The 24,874-nt window shown below is 49.4% G+C and overlaps 1 protein-coding gene across 1 annotated transcript in view; it reads left to right on the top strand.

The window, feature by feature from the left end:
* The window catches only part of LOC142796293 (uncharacterized), a 115,517-nt gene that overhangs the window by 40,316 nt on the left and 50,327 nt on the right, over positions 1–24,874 (top strand). Inside the window, exons 4-7 of the mRNA XM_075886583.1 lie at positions 18,181–18,534; positions 19,672–19,897; positions 20,652–20,823; positions 21,106–21,221. Coding sequence (XP_075742698.1) covers positions 18,181–18,534; positions 19,672–19,897; positions 20,652–20,823; positions 21,106–21,221 — 868 coding nt within the window. The remainder of the gene's footprint in view (positions 1–18,180; positions 18,535–19,671; positions 19,898–20,651; positions 20,824–21,105; positions 21,222–24,874) is intronic.

Raw genomic sequence — 24,874 nt, 5'->3', positions numbered from 1 at the left:
AGACTACCACCAGGTCGACCGAAACAGAGTCTGGCGATATCGAGACGGGTTCGGCGCAATCGTCCCCCCCTAAGCCGCCTCCACCCTCGGCGAGTCGGGATGACTGCGGAAATACGCTGACCGCGGCTGAAGCAACTCCCGAGTCCAACGAGCAGGGAGAGTCCCTCCTCGCTTTATCCCACACACCCGTCAACGTCCAGGCCCCAGTGACCAGCCTGGCCTTGGAGGCCGGCACACAGGACCCAGCCGGTGACGACGCCCCCATAAAAAGTAAAAGCTATTACTTTCTACCCGACGACAGCGAATGCGACCATGCTGCACCGACTTCCTCCCCCGCCTCCCATTCGGCACGCCCAAGCCGGAAATCGGACGCGAAAACTGGACAGATGGCCACTGGGCTAGAGCAGAGAGCTCGCTTGCGCTCACGAAGACGCCCTGATGACGATAAGCGGTATCTGGGTGAGAGGGCAGCCAGCAAGGAGGCCCGGCAGCGTAGACCCGGGCCAGCAGGCCAAAGCAGTGATAGCGACGCTCCACCACACGCGAAGACTCAGAAGCTCGAGAAAGACGGTGTAGGCAAAGGGGAACCACCCCCCAAGCCCCGAGACGAACGTCACTGAAGCGGCGCGCCTGCCCTGTCGGCTTCACGGCCCTTTTCCCTTCCTCTCGTTTGCTCTGGCCGCACTATGTCCCACTTGCCTTCCCTTCTCCTTCTGGCACAGCACCCTCCTTGCCCCCTTCTGTCGGCACGCGGCTGTCGCTTATCTTGCTCGGTGCATTCGCTCACCCCTCTTTCCTTCTCCCCTCCAGCGCTTGGCATCGTGCCCAATCGGCGGATGACGGCCACGCTGCTTTTAGCCTCGATACTTCCCGCGTTTTGTTTTCTTCTTTTTAAGGTTTTTGATGGCCTTTTTGAAATTGGCTACGAGGAATATCCGAGGGTTTAGAGATAGGGCGAAACAAGCAGCCATCCTAGGTTTCGCTAGGAACCAGAACATAGACCTCCTCTTTATTCAAGAGGCGAATTCCCGAACGCCGCTGGATGTGATCAATTTCCGCCGAGATCATCAGACCGACGCCTTTTTCTCTCTGGCGACCACGAGAGCATGCGGGGTCGGAGTAATATTCGTATCAGGCAGATTTCGATCAAAATTCCATTGTATTTTCGGGGCGAAGGGTCGGTACATAATTATTGACATTTTCATCGAAGGCAAAAAGATACGCATTGTGAACGTCTGTGCCCCCGTGACAAGAAAAGATACGAATAAGTTGTTTCAAGAAATGCACCAACTCCTCCTAGAGCCCATTCCCCACGTACTGGTCAGTGATTTTAATTGCGTGGTAGATTCTAACGAGGACGTGAGGAGGCCAAGCCAAGGAAGATCAACCTCTAATGCAAAAGAGTTGGTGAAAACCCTTCGGCACCTAAGCCTCTCGGACATATGGGTACACCTCTATAAAGACCGCTTCGTAGCAATCCGTACCTCTATATTAGCAGGAAGTAGAATAGACCGGATGTACTTTCCGGACCTCCTCCTCCCTTTGGTTGAAGGATGCGAAGTACTCGCGCTCCCGGCCAACCTGAAAGAGAAGACAGATCATGCCCCGCTTGTCACGATGGTAAAGGGATCCCCCGGCCCGCACTCTGTTAACAATAGCTGGAGAATAGACGCTGAGCTGCTGAGAGATGAGACTTGCGTAGAAAAATTCAAAGCTGCCATCAGCGCATCAGTAGAAAATGCCGGACATATTACCCCCCCCCCCTCTGTGGGATAAACTTAAAGAAGAATGGAAGGCCCTGTTCCAAAAAGAAGGCAAAGCCAGAAAAAGACCTCATACACAAAAGATAAAAGAACTTCTTCGCCGAATGCAGATCATCAAGGCAGCCGACACGTTGACCTCATGTACAACAGAGTACCTGACCTCGCTCGAGGAGCAATACAACCAACTCCTCAGAGATACCATGAGGCGACCTAGAAGTGAGCATGGACTGTTGGGCACGGCGACCGGAATTGATGTGAGGGAAGTACGTGGAAATGGCTGTTTGCGAATTACGGAGGCAAAGCGCTCGGACAGTTCTGTAACCGACAACCCAGCAGAAATTGAGAACATCTTCAGAGAGTACTTCAGCATACAGTTCCAAAACACCGAACTAATAGACACCAATCGGGGCCCCGACCATGTCAAAGAACTTTGAAAACATCTGCAGCGAATTAAGGAGGAGGAGGAGCCAGCAACCCTTAGCGCTGAAGTCTCCCCTGCAGAGCTTTGCGAAGCCATAAGAAGCATGACCCCAAATTCTGCCCCAGGCGCTGATGGCCTGACTGCAGCCTATGTGACTTTTCTCGAAGTTCTCAAAGAACCCATGCTCGCGATGGTGAATGCGATCTTGAGGTCCTTCAAGAAACCCGACTCCTTCAGAGTGGGCAAAATTGTCCTACTACAGAAAGAAGGTGCACAACCAAACGAGCCCACGGCGTGGCGTCCAAGCACGCTTTTGAACACCGATTACAAGCTGGTAGCCACTATACTGAACAACAGGCTCAAGCTCCTGTTACCGGACGTCATTAGCCCGTACCAAACGTGCGCGATTCCAGGAAGGTTGCTTTTTGCGAACCTCACAGTGATCCGTGACTCTTTCGAATACGCGACGACAAGGGGTTTCAATGGTGTTTTTATTTCCCTAGACCAAGCTAAAGCTTCTGACAGGGTACGACACCATTACCTCTTCGACGTGATGCAGGAGTTTGGCTTACCGGCAAGTTTTATGAAACTGGCAAAAACTTTGTACGAGGACCTAACCTGCACCGTTGTGATAAACGGAGTCGCAACGCCGGCATTCAAGTAGAGCAGAGGCATAAGGCAAGGATGCCCATTGGGCCCGACCTTTTTTGTCATGTCGTGCGAGCCGCTCATCACAAGTGTTATTGCGCATGAAGGCATTCGGGGCTTCCCACTGACGGGCCAAGAGCAGGTGAAAGTGCTGGCATACGCGGACGACATTTCCCTGTTTGTTCGGGATGAAAGCAGCCTCCAAGCCTTCAGTGCGACGTTCACGAGATACGCGCAGGCATCCGGAGCGGCGATAAATGCGGACAAGAGCAAGGCGATGCTATTTGGAACTTTCCCTAGAGAAGCCCTAGGAAACATCGAAGTGGTGTCCATCGTTAAAATACTGGGAATCTACTTCTCCAGTGAAGGGGTGGCACCAGTTACGTAGCAGAGAGCCCTCGAAAGGGCAAAGCAGGCAGCTGACCGTATTCGCCTCCTAAACCAAAAGCGCTGGCACCAAGGACCACCGTTTGCGCGTTTGCGTTCTATGCCAGTAGGGTAGCGGTGATCCCTAGGAAAACCGCGAGCCAACTGAACACCGTGATAACCGATTTGCTATGGGAAGGGAAACCGGCACCAGTCAAGCGACACCTCCTTCAACTACCCGAGGACACAGGTGGCCTCGGCCTCCCACACGTACAAATGACCAGCCAGATACTGGCCCTCAAGATTACCCGCATGCTTTATTGCGCAGTGAGTTAGGCTGGGAAGAATCTAATCAACTACTGGACAAGCACCATCACGCACTATCTGGAAAACCACAAACACACTGGCCCGCGCGCGGAAGCGCCCTCACACTTTTACAGGATGGAGGCAACTACGACAAAGATCATAGAAAAAGAAGCCCCGAACTGCGACATTGACAAGGACCCACCCGCCCGAATCGTCGAAGCGATAACAGAAAAGTAGTTGTCCGAAGAAGAAAAGGAGCAGATCAGAAGCCTAGGACTGTGCAAACAAAAAAGCAATAAGTACATGACTTCGAGTGGAATCGCAAGTGGCAAGTTTTTCCCACGAGACATCGCCTGCACAGTTTCGGCATCACGCCGAATAACCAGTGGCCTAATTGCCGCGCTGAGGAAACGATCTCCCACGCGTTGTTAGAATGCGAAGCGGCCAAGTCAGTATGGCACCTGGTTGCGAGGTGCTTCAGCATCCGCCCTCCTCCGGCTCTCGAAAGGAATAGGGGCTGCTTCGCAAGGCTGGTGATTGCCATCACACTCTTTGTGATTTGGAAACGCCGGTGCCTTGCTGAGGTAAAGAACACCCCAGTGAGAGTAACCTACCCAGCACTAGGCATGATCAGGCAGAAAATAGTGCAGTACTTGGCCAAGCAACTGGAAGCTGGCGGGGAGGACCAGTTTCTTCGCCGCTGTCACACAAAGTTTTTTTTCGTCAGAGGTGCGAAACTCCGTACCCCCATAATCCCCTACTAACCCCTTCTCCCCAAAACATTGTGTTACAAGTGTATGTATAGCGCCAGTCGAAGTATTGTAAATATGCCTACCCATGTTCACGATCTGTTGTAAATATATATATATGTGATTGTAAATATATATTTGTGGTTTTTTTACGAATGTATGCGTAGTTTAGCACAACCTTGTATATATATAAATATATATATATAGATCTGTGTATGTGCCGCTAGTTTCTTCTATGGATAATGAAGTTTGTATGCCCCATAGTGCACAAGAGGGGTGTCTAAACGAGCACTGTATGTATAAAATGATGTACAGAGTTTTGTTGAGTTTTAAACTTCTCTTTGTATCAGTCCAAGACTGCTATCTGTGCATGACTGCTGCTGTAATTGGACTTTCCGTTTACCGGGCACAGGTTCGCCCAAATAAACAATTAAATCCCAACACGAAGTCTCCTGTCTTCGGCCACGTCACAACCCCGTGACATCTGGTGGAGGTGCTGTTTCTTCCATGTACCGGACGCCTCCGTCAAGCCGTGAACCCAGCCCACGCCGTGAAGACACCGACGCCAGCAACGAGATGCGAGTTAGTCGCAGGCAACAAGGTCTTCCACCGGAGTACGGGCTTTTACTGGACAAGGATCGGAAAACCAAGACGTTGACGTCGACCACGGCGACCATTTCAACGCCGGTTCTACCTGCACCACTCCTGCTCCGGCAACCCAAAGAGCCGCCAGCTTTCCGTGGTTCGCCACTGGAAACGCGGAAAGCTGGATCGAAAGGTTCGACCGCGTCGCCGCCTTCAATGTCTTGACAGACGAAGACAAGCTACGGCATGTGTATTTCGACTTGGAAGATGCTGCTCGGACCTGGTTCGAGAATCAAGAGCGAAGCCTCACAACGTGGAACGCCTTTCTTGCCAGGTTCCTCACCACTTTTGCAAGTGTGGTGCGCAAGGAGAAGGCCGCAGCTCTCCTCGAAACCCGCATGCAGATGCCAAATGAAAACGTGGCGATATTCACGGAAGATATGATTAAACTCTTCCGCCACGCTAGCTCCGACATGTCCGAGGAGAAGAAGGTGCGTCTACTTATGCGTGGAGTAAAGCAGGAACTCTTCGCCGGGCTGATCAGAAACCCGCGTAAGACGGTCGCCGAATTCATTTCCGAAGCATCTACGATAGAGAAGACGCTCGAGATGCGCACGTGGCAATATAACCGTAGCTTCTCGTCTACAAGCTACGCCGACATTCAAGCGCTCGGAACCACTGACTTGCGTGAGACGATCCGAGCGATCGTGCAAAAGGAGCTGCGAAAATTACTTCCTTCAGCGCAGCCTCACGTGGAATCCATCGCGGACGTCGTCCGCCAGGAGATCCAGCAGTCGCTGGGCGTTCCTCAGCCTCAAGAGCCGCAGCTGCAAGTCATGAGCTATGCTGCTGCAGCACCGCCACGCCCCTCCTCCACGCGCACGCAAAAATGCCGCCCCATCGCACTTCCGTCGCCAGACACCGCCGCCGCCACCACCCCCACCGACGACCTACCGTTCGCCAGCGGGCCAGCGCAGTGCGCCAAGGAAAACCGACGTTTGGCGCACCCCTGACCACCGCCCATTGTGCTACCACTGCGGCGAGGCTAGGCACACTTACCGCCATTGCCAGTACCGACAGATGGGACTGCGTGGCTTCGCCGTCGATGCACCACGTCCGCAGCCAGGGGAACGGTCACGTGACATCGCCGACTACCTGACAGGAACTCAATGGAAACCCCGAAGTCCTTCCCGTTCGCCGTCGCCCAGCCGCCGCATGTCACCGCCCCCCCGGCAGTACTCCGGCCCAACGCGGGGCCGGTCTCCTAGCCCGTATCCGGGAAACTAAGGCCAGCCACCGGAGGAGGTGCGGTTGCCGTGCGACGAACTACCGAAGATCCTCCGACGACGACGACGCCGCGACGGAGCTTTCCGAACACAATGCCAACCAGGCAAAGCCCTGATGGCGAAAGCTCACTTACCGAAGGTGGCCTGACGACGCAACATGGAAGCAGCGGAACAAGCCGACGCAGCCGTGACCCGACACCACGCCCTAACTGTAATGCGAGACGGCGAACTAGCGACCTCGACGTTCTTATCGACGGCCACAGTGTGACCGCTCTCGTCGATACTAGAGCCGACTATTCTGTCATCAGTGGGTCGTTCGCCGCAAAGTTAAAGAAAGTTAGGACAGATTGGAAAGGCCCTGAAATCCGCACAGCCGGAGGTCATATCGTAACGCCTACAGGAATCTGCACAGCGAGAGTCACCATTAACGGCCGTATTTATCCTACAGACTTCGTAGTCCTACAGCGTTGCTCGAGAGATGTCATCCTTGGCATGGACTTCTTATGCCTCCATGGTGCTGTCATCAACCTAAAAACAAAGTCGTTAACGTTATCCACAGAAGAAGCACTACCGCCGCGCGCGCCGCCAGGACACCATGCCTTGAATGTGCTGGAAGAACAAGTCATCATTCAGCCTCGCTCAAGCGTCATTATTTCAGTCGGCGCTCCTAAATCATCTGACTTGGAAGGCGTCATAGAAGGCAGTCAGCATCTGTTGGTCACCCGAAATATTTGCGTCACGAGAGGAATTGCAGAGCTGCGGGGAGGCAAAGCAACGGTTATGCTCACGAATTTCAGCAATGAGTACAAACATGTGAACAAAGGAACAACGGTCGCATACATCGAAGAAATTGTCAAAGCCACCAGTGCTTTCGCCCTCGCCGATTCTGCGGAACCTGCTCAGAGGAACCAAGCCCCTCCCATAGCTTTCGACGTCAATCCCAGACTTCCGAACGATAAGCAAGAACAGCTCAAGACCCTGCTCCTGCAATACGAAGATTGCTTTTCGTCGTCATTGAAAATTCGGCAGACCCCAATCACGAAACATCGCATCATAACCGAAGAAAATGCCAGACCCCTCCGTCAGAGTCCGTACAGGGTTTCGACGCGAAGACGTGAAGCGATGAAGAGACAAGTTGATGAAACGCTGCGGGATGACATTGTCCAGCCGTCCAAGAGTCCATGGGCATCCCCCGTGGTGTTAGTGAAGAAAAAGGATGGAACCCTACGTTTCTGCGTCGATTATCACCGCCTGAACAAAATCACAAGAAAGGACGTGTATCCTCTCCCACGAATAGACGAAGCACTTGATCGGCTCTATAACGCCAAGTACATTTCGTCAATGGACCTCAAGACTGGCTATTGGCAAATCGAAGTCGACGAAAGAGACCGAGAGAAGACGGCGTTTATAACACCGGACGGCCTCTTCGAGTTTAAGGTGATGCCCTTCGGCCTTTGCTCAGCGCCTGCAACTTTTCAACGCGTTATGGATACAGTATTGGCAGGATTGAAGTGGCAGACTTGCCTTGTGTACTCGGACGACGTCGTCGTGTTTTCCTCGAGTTTCGACGAGCATCTTCGGCGCCTTAAAGCTGTACTTCAAGCCATCAAGACGTCGGGACTCACACTGAAGCCAGAAAAGTGCAGATTTGCGTATGAGGAGCTCTGGTTTCTGGGGCGATGGCGGCTGTTTTCCGATCCACGGAAAACAGCCGCCATCGCCGACTTCCCACCGCCCACTGACAAGAAGGCCGTGCGCCGATTTCTGGGCCTGTGCGCCTACTATAGGCGGTTCATGAAAAACTTCGCCCACATCGCCGATTCTCTCACTAACTTTACCAAGGCCGACGTGGAGTTCAAGTGGAAAACGCCACAGGAACACGCTTTCCAGGAGCTTAAACATCGCCTCCAGACGCCTCCGTTACTTGCCCATTTCGACGAATTTGCCGAGACAGAAATACATACTGACGCTAGCAGCGTAGGTCTTGGCGCCGTTCTTGTGCAGAGGGCTGATGGACTTGAAAGGGTTATTAGTTACGCCAGCCGATCGCTATCCAAAGCAGAAGCAAATTATTCCACAACAGAAAAGGAGTGCCTCGCCATCATCTGGGCTACGTCGAAATTTCGCCCCTACCTCTACGGCAGGCCCTTCAAAGTTGTGAGCGACCACCACGCCTTGTGTTGGCTAGCCACCTTGAAGGACCCTTCAGGTCGCCTCGCACGATAGAGCCTGAGACTTCAAGAATATTACATTACTGTCATTTACAAGTCCGGCAAAAAACACTCCGACGCCGACTGTCTCTCTCGTGCGCCTGTCGACCAACCGCTACCCGACGACCCGAATGACGACTACTTCTTGGGAACGATAACTACCGACGACCTCGCTGAACGACAGTGGGCCGACCCGGAACTTAAGGCCCTAATAGGATACCTCGAAGGCAGGGCCGCCGAAGTCCCGAAGGTATTCAAGCGCGCACTTGCGTCGTTCTTTCTACGAAACGGTCTTCTACAAAAGAAAATCTTTTCACCGCTTCGACCTAAGTACCTTCTTGTGGTGCCTTCAGCTCTGCGACCAGAACTCCTGCAGGCTTTGCACGACGATCCGATGGCAGGGCACCTCGGTGTTTCTCGCACGCTCGCGAGGATACAAGAAAGGTACTACTGGCCACGTCTTACCACCGACGTCACTCGTTATGTGAGGACATGCCGGGACTGTCAGCGACGCAAGACACCACCGACAAGGCCAGCGGGACTTCTGCAGCCAATTAATCCACCTTGCCGACCTTTCCAGCAGATTGGTATGGACCTACTGTGGCCGTTCCCGACGTCGGCTTTCGGAAACAAGTGGATCGTGGTAGCTACCGACTACCTCACCCGCTACGCCGAGACAAAAACCCTGCCAAAAGGCAGTGCATCCGAGGTACCTAAGTTCTTCGTCGAAAATATCGTCCTACGTCACGGCGCCCCAGAGGTCCTTATCACCGACAGAGGAACGGCATTCACTGCCGACTTAACTCAAGCGATCTTGGCATACAGCCAAACAAACCACCGCCGGACGACAGCGTACCACCCACAGACCAACGGCCTCACCGAGTGGCTTAACAAGACGATCGCCGACATGCTGTCAATGTACGTCGATGTCGAACACAAAACATGAGACGCCATTCTTCCGTATGTGACCTTCGCATACAACACGGTGGTGCAGAAGATGACGCAGATATCTCCATACAAATTGGTCTACGGAAGGAGCCCGGCAACGACGCTCGATGCCATGTTACCCAACGTCACCGACGAAGAAAACCTCGATGTGAGCGAGTACCTTCAACACGCCGAAGAAGCCCGACAACTTGCGCGTCTCCGTATCGAGAATCAACAGACGACCGACAGCCACCGTTACAACCTTCGACGACGCTTTGTGGAATACCAGCCTGGTGAACGTGTTTGGGTGTGGACGCCAATACGCCGACGTGGACTAAGTGAAAAGCTTCTGCGATGGTACTTCGGACCGTACAGGGTGGTTCGACGTCTCGGCCCACTTGATTAAGAGGTTGTCCCCGACGGCATCACGAACTCTCAACGACGCTGATCGCGACCTGAAGTCATCCATGTCACGCGCCTCCAGCCGTTTCATGCGCGTTAACAAACTGAAACAGTGTTATTTTGTAATATTGTTGTATCATAATTTATTCATTGTACTTTCTTGCATTAACATTGTACGTTCGTCTTTAGTTAAAGCATCGGGACGATGCCTTTTTTCAGAGGGGGGCAATGCCACGTTCCATTTCCCAAGTTTTTGTTATCGTCCCAAAACACCACACGATTCTCAGCGCAAACCGCGCCTGCAGTTTTCGAGAAGATTCCGGACTGTAGTAGATCATTTCCATAAGATCACGCCCACTATGCGAACGGTACAGATTGTTCTGGAACCTACGCCACCGCCAGCGATAACGCTAGAACATTCGACGGCAAGAGTATAAATGCCGACGCGCTTCGCCGCTTGTCGGTTGTTGATCGAAGGCCGACGCTCCGTTCGCCGCTATCAGTCCGAGACTGCTATCTGTGCGAGACTGCTGCTGTAATTGGACTTTCCGTTTACCGGGCACAGGTTCGCCCAAATAAACAGTTAAATCCCGACACGAAGTCTCCTGTCTTCGGCCACGTCACGACCCCGTGACAAAATTACTTTCTTGGTGCTCACCTTCGGCATTTGATGCCTAATGTGCAACTTAACAGGGGGCGGCATTCAATGACACTTCCTGCGTTTTATGCAACAACTGTTGCATTTTTCGCCATGTCAAGTCGAGCTGTCCTGGCATAGATGTTTTGAACAACCACATTCTTGAGACAACTGCTGCTTTGTTGCTTTCGTTGGTCCCGCCAGCCGCCGTGCTCGCTCTAGACGGGTGTCTTCGAGGACGTTAACGGCTTCTTTTCTGCCTGGACACCTCCGGGACTTCATGTGGCGCCTGGTTTGGGGTGTGCTTCCCACTCTCGACCACCTCGAAAGGTGGAGAATGGTCCAGTCAGCAACATGTCCGAACTTCTGCCTTCGGGAAACAAATCAGCATTTTCTGAGGCATTGTGTTATTGCTCGCGTTTTATGGAGAGCCGTGCATGCCGGATTTCGCTGCCTCAGAGTAAATCAGTTCGTTTCTTTTGGGCGTTGTTCTCGAGGCCACTTCGCTTGTCTTCTCATTGTTGCCGGCTCTTTCTGCCTATGGCGCAACCATTGCGAGACGGTTGCAGCGGGCCGCCACCGCCGCGCACTCTACCTGATCTTAGAACGATTGTACTCGGAGCTGCTGTCTGTTTTGTCGGAGGAGCTCTTGCTCGGTGAAGAGGAATTTCTTCGGCACTGGTCTTGCCATTTTGTGTCGGTCCGTGACGGACGAGTGAAACTTGTCTTTCGGCCGGCCTGGTATTGGTAAGCTGATGTGTCGATGCGCCGGCAGAAATGACATGCCAACATGTAAATAAGCAAAATGTACATACTCATGTTTTATTTGTGTCTCTTGTTTACCTTCAAGTAATTTTTGTGGTTGTGTTTGTATGAACCATTGAATGTACATGTTCTTTTAACGTCATCTCATATTCATGTTCATGTAATTGACGTCTGTTTTGTCATCATCGTTATAGTATGTCTAAGAAGGAAATGTTCTGTTGAGTGTTATTGACATTTGTGGCAATAAATGTTTTCTAAACAAAACGACCAAAACATTTAGAAAAGCGGGAGCCGACGTTTTCACGTCCGCGCTCCTCGACCTACACCTAGACATCCCCCACGAAATGAACGCTGGTGAGCACGTGCACTGCTTCACGTCTAAATGTATTGGCACGTTGACTGTGGCATGTAGGCAGGTTCTCGCATCACACGCATCTCATGATTATCATGTTCTCACCAGTGACATTCCTTCGTCATCCATTGGCGTCACCTAATACCAAATTCGACATAGCTAGCGAAACGGCCGCGAGCGCATCATCAGTGTGGAATATAGTCATGTTGTTACATTACACGCATGCCATGATTATTGTGTTTGGATTTTTCCTTTCCCTATGTCGACGATTCGCGTCACGTAATACCGAGTTTGGTACATGTGAAGCTAGCAAAACTGCCGCGAGCGCATCATGAATTTAGCATGTAGTCATGTAGTTACATGACACACATCTCATCTTTATCATGTTTGCACCAATATCATACCTTGTCACGGACGGCCATCTTTGGCGACACCGCGTCACGGCAATTAACGGGCGCCGTACTGCCCGACTGACCGTGAGAAACGGCGGCACATGAAAGGGAACCGATAAGTGCAAAATGGGGTGCTCTCCTTAGAACGTCGCCGCCGACAGTTAATCCTTTTGTAACTGTGGCGACGTCTGCAAGGTCGTAGAAGGCCGCGGTATACCCCGAAAAAGGATTAGACTACAAGGCGTACCGACTGAGAGCTAAGTGGTTGACCGTTCCCACGGAGAAAAGCGTGGGAAACGCTCTGGTGGCCAAGCCGTATGACAACAACCCGACAGGTTGTCACTCTCGCTAGTTGCGGGCCCTCTCCCTATTAAAAAGGGGTGTGGTCAAAATATTTTTGGGGCGGAGTTTCCCCTCAATTAAACGCGCATGATTGGACCCAGGTAGAGGTCTCTTGTCCCCAAGGAAGAGAGCGAGGAGACACGAGGGGGATTTAAGCGCAGGATTTTGCGCTGCTAGGGAGACTAGTCGCTGACCAAGATGGTGTAGAAACAGATCAACAAGCATCTCTTCTAGAAGTTTTTAGTGTGGCTCTGTATCGGCTGGCCACCTAAACTTAGCCGTTCGTCTAGTTGTGACGCGATATTAACGTCGGCAACGTAGACATCGGGACTTCGCCTCGAGTTAGCTCAACCTGCTCGAAGTCACCTGCAAGCACTAGCCTCCCGGAGCCACCAGCGTTGCAGCACCATCGACATCGCAGTCGTGCCAGAACTCTCTTCGACTTCTCGCATCCGATCGTCGGGGACACAACGCTGCCGGTCACCACACGTATGCCTTCACCTGTTTATATCTTCGAACTTTGTCCTCCGTCGTTCTATTCTTGTTAGTATGTGTAGTTTGTAATAGTTCTCTCTCGTAAGCTGATTTATTGCTTCTGTTATATATTCCTTTAGTTGTATTAAGTGTCGATGTATTTTGTTAGTTGTATTGAAGTGTTGTATTAGATCCCGTGTGCTGCAATATCATTAGCGTAAAGTTGTTTTGTTTTCCCACGTCTCTGATCTCTTCACTGTCTCTGCTTGCGTACGGAACGAACCAACCTGCTGTCATTCCCGTCGCCGACTTCGCGCTGGCGACGTTAGAGTGGCAGCTTGTAACAAAACTATCAGAAGATTGCAGGTTCGAGTCCTGTCGCGGACGCCAGTTTTGTTACAAGCTGCCACTCTAACGTCGCCAGCGCGAAGTCGGCGACGGGAATGACAGCAGGTTGGTTCGTTCCGTACGCAAGCAGAGACAGTGAAGAGATCAGAGACGTGGGAAAACAAAACAACTTTACGCTAATGATATTGCAGCACACGGGATCTAATACAACACTTCAATACAACTAACAAAATACATCGACACTTAATACAACTAAAGGAATATATAACAGAAGCAATAAATCAGCTTACGAGAGAGAACTATTACAAACTACACATACTAACAAGAATAGAACGACGGAGGACAAAGTTCGAAGATATAAACAGGTGAAGGCATACGTGTGGTGACCGGCAGCGTTGTGTCCCCGACGATCGGATGCGAGAAGTCGAAGAGAGTTCTGGCACGACTGCGATGTCGATGGTGCTGCAACGCTGGTGGCTCCGGGAGGCTAGTGCTTGCAGGTGACTTCGAGCAGGTTGAGCTAACTCGAGGCGAAGTCCCGATGTCTACGTTGCCGACGTTAATATCGCGTCACAACTAGACGAACGGCTAAGTTTAGGTGGCCAGCCGATACAGAGCCACACTAAAAACTTCTAGAAGAGATGCTTGTTGATCTGTTTCTACACCATCTTGGTCAGCGACTAGTCTCCCTAGCAGGGCAAAATCCTGCGCTTAAATCCCCCTCGTGTCTCCTCGCTCTCTTCCTTGGGGACAAGAGACCTCTACCTGGGTCCAATCATGCGCGTTTAATTGAGGGGAAACTCCGCCCCAAAAATATTTTGACCACACCCCTTTTTAATAGGGAGAGGGCCCGCAACTAGCGAGAGTGACAACCTGTCGGGTTGTTGTCATACAACTTGGCCACCAGAGCGTTTCCCACGCTTTTCTCCGTGGGAACGGTCAACCACTTAGCTCTCAGTCGGTACGCCTTGTAGTCTAATCCTTTTTCGGGGTATACCGCGGCCTTCTACGACCTTGCAGACGTCGCCACAGTTACAAAAGGATTAACTGTCGGCGGCGACGTTCTAAGGAGAGCACCCCATTTTGCACTTATCGGTTCCCTTTCATGTGCCGCCGTTTCTCACGGTCAGTCGGGCAGTACGGCGCCCGTTAATTGCCGTGACGCGGTGTCGCCAAAGATGGCCGTCCGTGACATACCTTCGTCATCCATTCACGTCCAGTAATACCAAACTTGGTGTAAGTAAAGCTAGCGAAACGACCACCGGCGCATCATGAGCGTGGCATGTAGTCATGTTGTTACATAACACGCATCTCATAATTATCATGTTTGCAGCAGTCACATACCTTTGTCATCCGTTCACTTACTGTAATACAAAATTTGCTATATGCGACGCTAGCAAAACGGCTGCGAGCGCTTCATGAGTGTGGCGTGTAGTCATGTTGTTACATGACATGTATGTCACGATTTTCATGTTAGGGTCTGCCGCATATGTTCGTCATGCAATCATGTCACACCATACCAGTTTTGCAACCGCTTTTGGCCGTTTCGATAATAGTATCGATACAAAACTTGGTACGACAAAACGTGTTTTTTAAAGAACATGTTTGACTAGTCATATCATGAAAATCATGACTTGTATGTTACGAATGCCAAGATATTTTATTCGCAGTCCTTCAGCTCTTGCGGTAGCCTCGTTTAGAAGACATGTTGCGAAACTGGTAATGTATCACATGATTGCATTGGGAACACAAGCGAAAGACCCTAACATGAAAATCATGACATGCGTGTCATGTAACAACATGACTATATGCGACGTTCATAATGCACTCGCGGCCGTTTCGCTAGCATCACATATACTAAATTTGTATTGCGGTACGTCAATGAATGACGAAGGTATGGGACTGGTCAAAACAGGATAATCATGCGATGGGTATCATGTAGTAACATGACGACATGCCACGCTCATGACGTGCTGCCGGCCGTTTCGCTAGCTTTGCTTATACCAGATTTGACATTACGAGACCTGAATGGATTACGAAGGTATGATATTGGTGCAAACATTATAAGCATAATATGTGTGTTTTTCAACATCGTCGCGGCATTCTACGTTCATGATGCTTTCTCGGCCGTTTCGCTAACTTCACATATGACAAATTCGGTATTACGTGACGCCAATGGTTGACGAAGGTATGTGACTGGTGCAAACATAATAATCATGAGATGGGTTTCATGTGAGAAAATTTACTACATGCCACAGTGAAGGCGCTATTACATTTCGACTTGAAACGGTGCGCGTGCTCACCGGCGTTCATTCCATCGCGTCACGCCGGCGTTCATTTCGTCACGTCACGCCAGCGTTGCCAAACCAGGCGCCGGTCCTGCCATATACTCGCAGGCGCGCCGTGCTGCGTTGCTTTGATGCATGTGCGTTTCAGCGCGTCGAGTGTCTCTCCGTCGCTGAAAGAGGTAGGCGCATTGTTGTCTAGATAACGCATTGGCATAGAGTAATGTTACTCTACAACATCGGCGCGAAATGCAACATGCTGCGTTTCGCGCCTGTTGCCGTCAGGCCACGCCGACGGACGCTGGTCGCGCCTGGCGTCAGACTATAGACTGCTCGCGTTTTGCTAACGTAGCGTCGCTGTGCTCAGTGTGCGCGTGCGTCAACGCCATATTGGAGTATATTGGGCCCTTCATGACGTGCTCGCGGCGATTTTGCTAGCTTCACATATACAAATTTGGTGTTACGTGACGTCAATGAATGACGAAATATATAACTGGTGCAAATATCATAGTCCTGACGCGCGCATCGTGTAAGAGCATGACAGCATACCACGTTCATAGCCTACGTGCTAGCGGCCGTTTCGCTAGCTCCACATATGCTGAATTTGGTATCATGTCACGTGAATAGATGAGAAAGATAAAGGACACATCCAAACGTAATAATAACACGGAATTCATGTATGACATCATGTACGTCCACGTCGTAACGTTGTGCTGATTCTAAAGTGTCAAATCAACATTTCTCATTCATGCTTTGCATATCATTGATTCCCTCTGTACGTGGGATCTGGCAATTTTTTACATGAAACGCATCTGATGATTGCCATGTCTGCACCAATAACATACCTTCGTCATCCTTTCACGCCCTGTAATACCAAATTTAGTATATATAAAGCTAGCGAAACGGCCGCGGGCGCATTATGAGTGTGGCGTGCAGTAATGTTACATGACACGCATGTCATGATTTTCATGTTAGGGTCTGTCGCTTGCGTTCGACATGCATTGATGTCGTAAATGCCAGTTTCGCCACATGTTATGTGAACAAAACCACCGCAAGAACAGCAAGACCAGGAATTGTAAATCATGACTTTCATGATATTTATATCGTGATTTTCATGTTGGTGAAGGCGTCATTCTGTGAAATGGCCATTTTATGCAGTGGTAGACGTAACTTTCATGGTAAACCACAAAGTAGGTAATGAATTAAAAACCTTTTAAATTCATTTTGGTACTTTGGCACGTATATTTCAAAACCCACAGTTTATGCCAAGTTGTATTCTAGTTAGAACCACTTTGCATGTTTTCATAGCACCGTTCCTTTATAGAGTACGCCGTGAAAACAATAAACTTCTTGCTGTCCAGCATCACAATTTTTACAGTTTATCTCCCATTCAGAGGCGTATTTACCTATCTCAAACTATATTAACAAACCTTTCTACACCTTGCCTAAGTTTTACTAAATATAGAACCTCAAACTTGTTACCTTGAAAGCTTTGCATTATGAAATTGAGGAGTAAGTTCCACGGTAATGCTGAAGAGCAACCACACGACGGGCGGAGAAGAGGGCGACAAGTGGTGAAAGTCCTTGCCGTGACATTACATCGCCGCGACAGCAGCGACGCCACCGTTTTTTCTGGGAGCTAATATGGTAGTTTATACTGAGTTTTGAAACTGGACCCAGTGTGAAAGTTCGTACCAAGTAGATTTCTCATGCAATTTGCCAGAAACACATCGCTCAAAAACATTAGCTATGACAGTAGCAGCGCTTCAACATTCACTGAACGTTCAATATCTTTGAGTGCCTCTGAATGGTGAAACCACGTCGATGTTGTAAGTGACTGCCCTTTGCATTTCACATAATTTTTGAAGGATAATGTCTTATTTTCCTCCTCCTTCAGCCACATTTCCTGGCGATAAAGTATGAATTCAGTCTTTCTAACACGCTGTTGCTAGCCGGACGAACGAAAATATACAGTTTACGACAGGACAGAATCCTTGCTTTGAGCAGACTCAGCAAGTGCAGAATGTAAGCACGGGATGTGACAGGCCTAGGAAGCACATGAGTGCTGTAGACACTGTGGTGCTATCTAGCCTATTGTTTGGTGACTGCCGTAGATGTATACTTGCTTCTCAAGTTTTCATAACAAGCATGTCCTCGGATGGCTCTCCGTGCGTTTTGATTGAAAAATATTCGAGGCTTGTCACATTTAGGCGCTGCTCATAAACGCGTAAGTGCGTCAGCTCTGGCACTCTGTGGTAAAAAAGCGTTGTACCTTGATAGGGAACTCGTAATCACTGAGTTGTTATGGAACACTAGATGCACTTGAATGCCATACATGGCTTAGTCCATTTCGTTGTCTCGTCGCTGCACGTTCACGTGGGCCTCTGTTGGTACATTTTCTGAACAGATGCGGTGCCTTCTTCACATCTTATATGAATAGAATTAGCCATACTTATATGTCACATAGAGGGCGTGGAACACCTAAGTAGCCTATCTGGCTTCGGTAATAATTACATTGTGGCACGACAGCGCAGACAATGGCACGAAGAACAAACAGGACCATTAGTCCCGCTGTCTCCGCTGTTCTGCCACGATCTTCATGAACCAACTAGCCCACTCAAAACCCTTTTGAAAAATTCATTTTATTATTGTCTAATTAGCTTAGTGTCATAGTAACTCGCATTCTACCGGCGCTTGTAACCACTCCCGATTGTTCCTAATATTATGCCTCATGTGAAAGAGGAATGGTAAAAGTTTGTTAAATATGGCCAATGAGTGGTTGCTTGTGCGGGTCCCAGTGAACTAATGTCACCTGTCTGCTTTTCAAATCCTAAAAATATATTGAGTTAACTTTAATGTTATCATTGAGGCTGTCTATGAAGGTATTTTATTTCGTTCTGGTATTTCATCATTGCAACGCAGAAGAAACATCATCAAGCTTGATCTCATCGACTCTAAGTCCGACTGCGAGTCCCAGGGAAGACAAGACGACTGAAACAATGGAAAGTCCTGCTATGAGCTCAGAGAGGGTAACCATTTCTAGGTTTAGCACCATGACAATGACGAGTCCTTCAACGAGCTCCGAGACAGTTCCCAGCTCTTCGACCACACCAGCTACCACACCGACCACCAAGCCAACCACCAAGACGACTTCGAAGCCTACCACCAAGCCGGCCGCTATGTCAACAATCATTGGGACAATCAAGACGACCACCAAGTGGACTAGAGAGCCCACAACAAAACCGACATCTGCGACGACAATCAAGCCGATTCCTCGTGAGTACGGATTGAGAGTTATGGTTCACACGCCTGATTTATTCCTACACTATAAACTTTAACGTGAAAAACAGCATACAGCTAGCTTATTTACCGCCACTTCGCGCTGCTTTTTGTAGCAATTTGTAATTTTCAACACGTGCAACCAGGCTAAAAGGGCGGCTTTATTCAAAACTCAGACAATGCCAAGGATGACATCGATTGACTTTTTCATGAATTCGACCAGACGTTGCAACGAAAGCTTGAAGATAACATCTTTTTTGGCGAGATGCTCTGTTGTTGTCGTAACACAAGAAAACGCCAACACCGCCGAAGGCTGTGACCCATGCTGGGAAACTAATGAATCTTACGCAGGGGTACATATCGTCCTACCCTATCTTTTGCCATTTTGGCCACCCTGTGTGTCAGCTCACTGACCAAATGGATTGAGCTGCTAAACTCTACAAGGCGCGGATTCATGCTCAGTCAGTATTCTAATGAAGGTAAATGTGTATACATGCGTTCACTTTGGTTTCGGTACTCAGAAATTGTTTAAAGCTACTAGGCTACTTATTTAAACATGTTGATACGCTGAAAGCTTGTCAGGTTTATAAGGAACAAGTAGACGTGGCATGTGTTTACTGTACTGACATCGGAGCTACATACGAACACATTGGTTTAACTATCCGCGGTATACTATTGGCTGAAAATGAGCGAAAGATTGGGAATTGAAGGGCTCGCTATTCTTCGATGGACGCAAATTTGATGAGAACCAGAGGACTTGGACGCTTTTCAGTACAGAAGTAGGTATCAGCTTTGTATTAGGCGCTCTCGCGATTCGATGAACTGTAAATGTTCGTTTGCCACTATGTTCTAAAAGTAACTACAGAGCAGCGTGTTTGTAGGTCTGCTACACAGACACCACGTTGCTCCTTATAAGGCGGTGGCGTATCTTTTGCCAGAGTCAACTTTCCGAGTCTCGCGAATATACAACAGATCCCATGGTACACCTGCCGCCTCTCTCATGAATTATCAAAAAAAGAGTAAGAAGAATATGTTCGCAAATTATGAATTAAACGCTCCGATACACTATTGATTCAAGGCCCCGACTATCTGTGGTGTTCTACGTCATCCTCGCGTCTTAATACATATCCGCAGAGGAACCGCTGCCCCCGGATTCACTTCTGTGCACGCTAAGGGAGGGCATCACGAGGAGCTCCATGCAGTTTCCACCGGACGGCCTCTGCACCATTACAACGTTCTACGATTTGATAAAAGATGCCGATGTCGCACCAATCTTAAGGTACAAAGAGGACTTGGGCTATTTCTTGGAGACCGCGTGGCGACACCGGAAAACCGAATACGGCGTTGGTATCACCTACGGGTAAGCGGCCATATCTGTCATCTTTTCTTTCTGAATTTTGTCCATGCGAATACTGGGCCCTGGTAAGATTTGAACCTTTGCTTGACGCAGGACGATTTTAATAGACTCAAAGGCACAGCCATCGAATGCTGATGGCTGGCTTTTTTAGAGACGGAAGAATGCGTGTCTCCTGTTACGTTGGTTTTTCGTCAGTGTTTCCAATACAACCACACAAAGTTACATTTCGTTGTTATACAGAATCAAGTAATGCTTTTCTAATGGGAAAACTCTAGACTAGCATAGTACATGCAACATCAAATCGCCGTCATGAATTTCAAAGAGACTGAGCTCATCCATACACCAACAAGCTCACCTAACGTGAAGCTATTCTAAGTTAAAGCCATAAGGAAGCAGCGCAATTTTTTCGCGGGAAACATATACAGGCAAACGTAATCATTAGGAGCAACCACATGCAGAAGAGCGATAATGCACATTGTGCTACCGATGGCCATCCAGACTCGGCATCCAATGTCATGCACCCAGTGAGGTGCTCTATAAACACTACCACTGCTCTAGTATGGCTTACGGATATTCTATATGGCGAACCACGTGAATGAGCGTTAAATCAGTAAGAAATGGTGCTTGCTTGTCGTAGAAACGACCTTATTTAAATGCTCCATTTTTCTGTGTGGCTCCATTGATACTATTCTAAAAATTGTTATTTCAATAATAATTAGGCAATGATTTGAATCAACTTTACTTATTTGTTGAATAGCTTGTGCCAGAACCACACCAGCGTCAGTGCACTTGTCAACAGCCCGACAACCAAGAGGCTTCTCGACACTTTGTGGATCTACCGTGTGTACCACTTCGGTCAAGTCCACCAGCCCATTCGAGGTCAAGGACTTCGGCCCGAGGCCACCGGCGCATTAGCGCAATGCCTTCAGGTGCGTTTCGTGCATCTTCTCTACAGTGACCATCAAGAGGCAAACAAATGTCTGAAAATTCCATCGATCTCTATTGCATCTGCAAGAAAAGTTGCGAAAACTGTCGCTATAACAGCATACTGAAATAAGAACATTCATCTTTGCCGCAGCAGTGACATCATCGAGAATATTTTTTGCAGTGCAAACACGTGCTAATTTATTTCATACCACTTTAATCTTTTAAAGGTTTACAAAATGCGACATCATTTCATAAAAGTTTCACATAATCTGCTTTTCACACAGATGGTTTCTGCTTTGATGAACGACAAGAAAAACAGCGTGTCTCGGCCAAGCTACACCATACTCCACTTTCCCCTATTCCAACCACAGTGGGCGGCAACAGTCGCGCGTCAACTCAGGTGAGGCATTAAAGCATGAACTAAATGTGTTGAGCGAAAACAAAGCAAGATTTTGCCGCAAGGAGGAAGCAATAAATTTGGTGGAAAAAGATTATAAAGTCAAATGAAGAAAGGTTAGCAGCTCACTCTTCCGGCAAACGCGACCGCTGCAGCTAGCCAGTAACCTTCGTGGAATTAGGGCTTCAACGCAAATTTTGCACTGAAAACACAACGTGTTCAAAGCTATAAGCCGTCTATTGCACACTCTTGAGAGCTTAAGAGACAAGCGTGCGAGAACAAGTGAACACGAACTGTAGAAAAGTGCTGGGTCAGAGGCAGGCAGCTGACCTTTGGCGAAATTTGCGCAGGGTCACACTGTTTAGAGCACACACTTTTACTTTTCGGGTAATAAAGATCAGGCGTCTGCCACTCTGAAGCACCTCAGAACAAATCTGCTTAGAACTAAGAGTGAATGGCATATAAAAGTAACTCATCGTGGGTTCGCTTATGCTGGGCGTGTAGACGTGCTAACGGACTGGCGGTCGCTTGACACATCGCCTTGCGGAGCGAGGGGTACTTATACTCCGTCGCACGCTTGGGAAGCATTTTAACGAAACTTAAAGAGTTTCCCTGTTAGAGATTCCCACGTCTGCGTTGCTGGCAGCAACGTTGGTTCAGAGCGAAAAATCACCTTGTCCATGTCCGAAAGAGCGCGAAAGATGCACATAAAACTAATGAAAATTTTCAGGCCATGCAAGAGTCAAACCCCGGCCGTAGTGCTTGGAAATGTCCTCCTGCGTTTCCTCACTTATCTCACTATCAGACCGGAAAGAAGGCGGGAGGCAAGTAACTAGCGCTGTTGACATTCTCACCGTGATGGTAGTTTCAGGCAGCGAAGACATAACAATTGTAAAATAAATGAAGTGAGACACCGTTGACGAATGTGCCTTTTCCTCATTCCATCTTTAGACAGAGCAGAAACCTCGAGTATTACATAGAGGGCTCAACTTATACTGAGGACGAGGCAGTGAGCAATTTTAAAAGAAAACAATAGGTTACATTAGGAGACAAGAAGAGAGCAGAATGGGTCAGTGAACAAACCGTGGTTAAGGATATCATTGTTGAAATCAAGAAGAATGGACATGGACTGGGAACGTAGCGCGTAGGCAGGACAACCGCTGGTCATTAAGGGTAACTGTCTGCATTTTCAGAGGAGGCAGGCAGGTGAAGCGGCGACAGAAAGTCAGGTGGGCAAATCGGATTAGGAATCTTGCGGGTATAAAGTAGCAGCAGCAAGTCCAGGACCATGTTAGCTGGCGGAACATGGTAGATGCCTTTGTCCTGCAGTAGACGTTGTCAGGATGATTATGATGATAATCGTTAACAGTGGCAGAGTGGTGTCTTGAAGGGCTAGTTAGTACATGACACTGAGTAGGAAACAGCACAAGAACGGGAGGATTAAAGAATGACCACTCAACACAAGCGCTCACGAACGACGCTTGTGATGTGGGGTCATTCTTTCTTTATCCCGCTTTTGCGCTGTTTTCCCCAAAGTTTAGGCAGGGGTACAGTCTCGACCAAAAGCACTACCACTGTCAATGGGCAGTGATATTTCACCCAATATATATCTGTGAAGCGTTTTGCAGTCATTTACTGCCCTTTTTCATCTATTTAAGGTGCTAGGGTACAGTCTATTCAATATTTAGGCTGACAACATGGTGTGCTCAACATAGAGGGTTTAGGTGCTAGTTGAAGCGACTGTTACATATTTAGTTATGGTGGCGGAGGAAAAACCATCATCTATTGACCAGGTTTATAGTTTTCACTCATTAGGGATTTACTTGTGATACCTAGAGCTTCTTCATTGTCAACATCTGCAGTAAAATTGTTTTCTTGCAGTGCATTTTTCTTTGATTATTGCTTTATGCGCTATCGCAGTTGCAAACTCTTCACACTGAAGTCCAGTCGTGCATTCTAAGCTTTGCAAGTTGAGGCATATCTTCGTGTTCGCGTGAAGTTTACCAGTTTACCTTTTATTCCAATGGAATTGACGCGTTTTCTTACTAGTTTATAGTCCTGCATCTCATTTTTGATAAGCCTGTAAGTGTTCACGATACAATCTCCTTATATAAAAACGTTTACATAAAATAAAGTTACGACCCACGCTACACGTTGACATGCAGTCTGCAGTAGATCTGAAGACAGAGAAAGAGAGGAAACTTTATTAGAACTTGGCCGCCAGCTTGGTCTTGGTGGCCTCAGATGGCGGCGCTGAGTCCCTGAACTCGGGCGGCATCTTCGGCCTGCCGGACAGCCCAGAGCTGGTCGTTGAGCTCCGAGCTTCTGAGCGCCGCCTCCCAGCGGCGGCGTCGCCGACGGACAAGGTCCCCCGCAGCTCCCGCAGACGGGACGGCGGCGGGAACGAGTGAGCTCGAGGCTTCCTGTTGCCTGGTATTGGCAGCCGCCATAGGCGCATCGCGAACGGCGGCCGTTTCTCGACCATTGTTATCGGCGCATTCCCAGAGCATGTGGCGCAGCGTTGCTCTGTGCCCGCATGCTTTACATAGATCGGTAATGTGTAAGTGCGGGTAGCAGTGGCGTAAGACGACCGGGCTGGGGTAAGAGTGGGTTTGTAGTTGGCGATAGCTTACGGCATCGTGTCTGTTTAATTTGTCATGCGGTGGCGGGAACTTTCGCCTTTCCAGTGTGTAGTGTTGCGTAATATCTCGGAACGTGATGAGACGATCACCCCACGACCATTGTGGTCTGTGTTGTCGCTGCGTGTCTGTCAAAGTGTCTCGATCCGGCAGATCAGAAGCCCCGTTCTCGGGAGCGGAGGCGGCGGCCACGGAATGTGCCGCGGCTCGGCGAGTGAGACCTCGAGCCGCGGCGTGGGCCGCCTCGTTGCCCGGAAGCGGGGCATCGGTGTGTGCCGGGGTCCAAAGGAGGAAGACTGTTAAATTTTATTGTGGCGATCGCGACGCTGAGTCACCATCACCGCACCTCTTAAGGATGCGGGCCGCTTCCCGCGAGACGCGGCCGCGCGTGCAGCCGCGGATGGCTGCCTGCGAGTCGCTGATTACGATCGTAGCGTTCGGCACCGTGGCGATTGCTAGGGCTATCGCGGCTTCTTCTGCCGCCTCCGTATGTCCCGTGGTCACCGTGGCGCTCGCGAGGCATTTGCCCGCACGGTCAACGACCGCAGCGGCGTGTGCGTGTCTCCCGTCCCCATATCTCGCGGCATCTACGTACACAGCTTCGTCGCTAGTGCCGTACGTCTTTTGAAGGTCACTAGCTCGCTGGTTACGGCGCCCGACGTGGTGCGTCGGGTGCATATTCTTAGGAAGCGGCGGAACAATTAGGCGGGCGCGAACCGAGGCAGGAACATCCGCTTTTTCTCCCTGCTGAGTGTGGTACCGGATGCCAAGTGACTCGAGGATGTGTCGACCCGTCTTAGACCCCGACAAGCGTTCGTTTTGCGAAACGACATGGGCCTCAATTAACTCGTCGAGTGAGTTGTGCAGTCCAAGTTCTAGTAACTTTTCAGTGCTCGCATTCAGTGGAACTCCAATTGCTCTCTTGAAAGCCTTTCGTATTATACATTCGATCTTGTTTTTTTCTGAGCCTAGCAATTTGAGGTAGGGGGCAACGTATGTTATACGGCTTATTGCGTA

This window comes from Rhipicephalus microplus, chromosome 2 (assembly GCF_043290135.1).
Source record: "Rhipicephalus microplus isolate Deutch F79 chromosome 2, USDA_Rmic, whole genome shotgun sequence".
In the NCBI taxonomy this organism is placed as follows: Eukaryota; Metazoa; Arthropoda; class Arachnida; order Ixodida; family Ixodidae; genus Rhipicephalus; species Rhipicephalus microplus.
The sequence above is the reverse complement of the archived record's forward strand: the minus strand, read 5'-3'. Positions and strand labels throughout refer to the sequence as shown.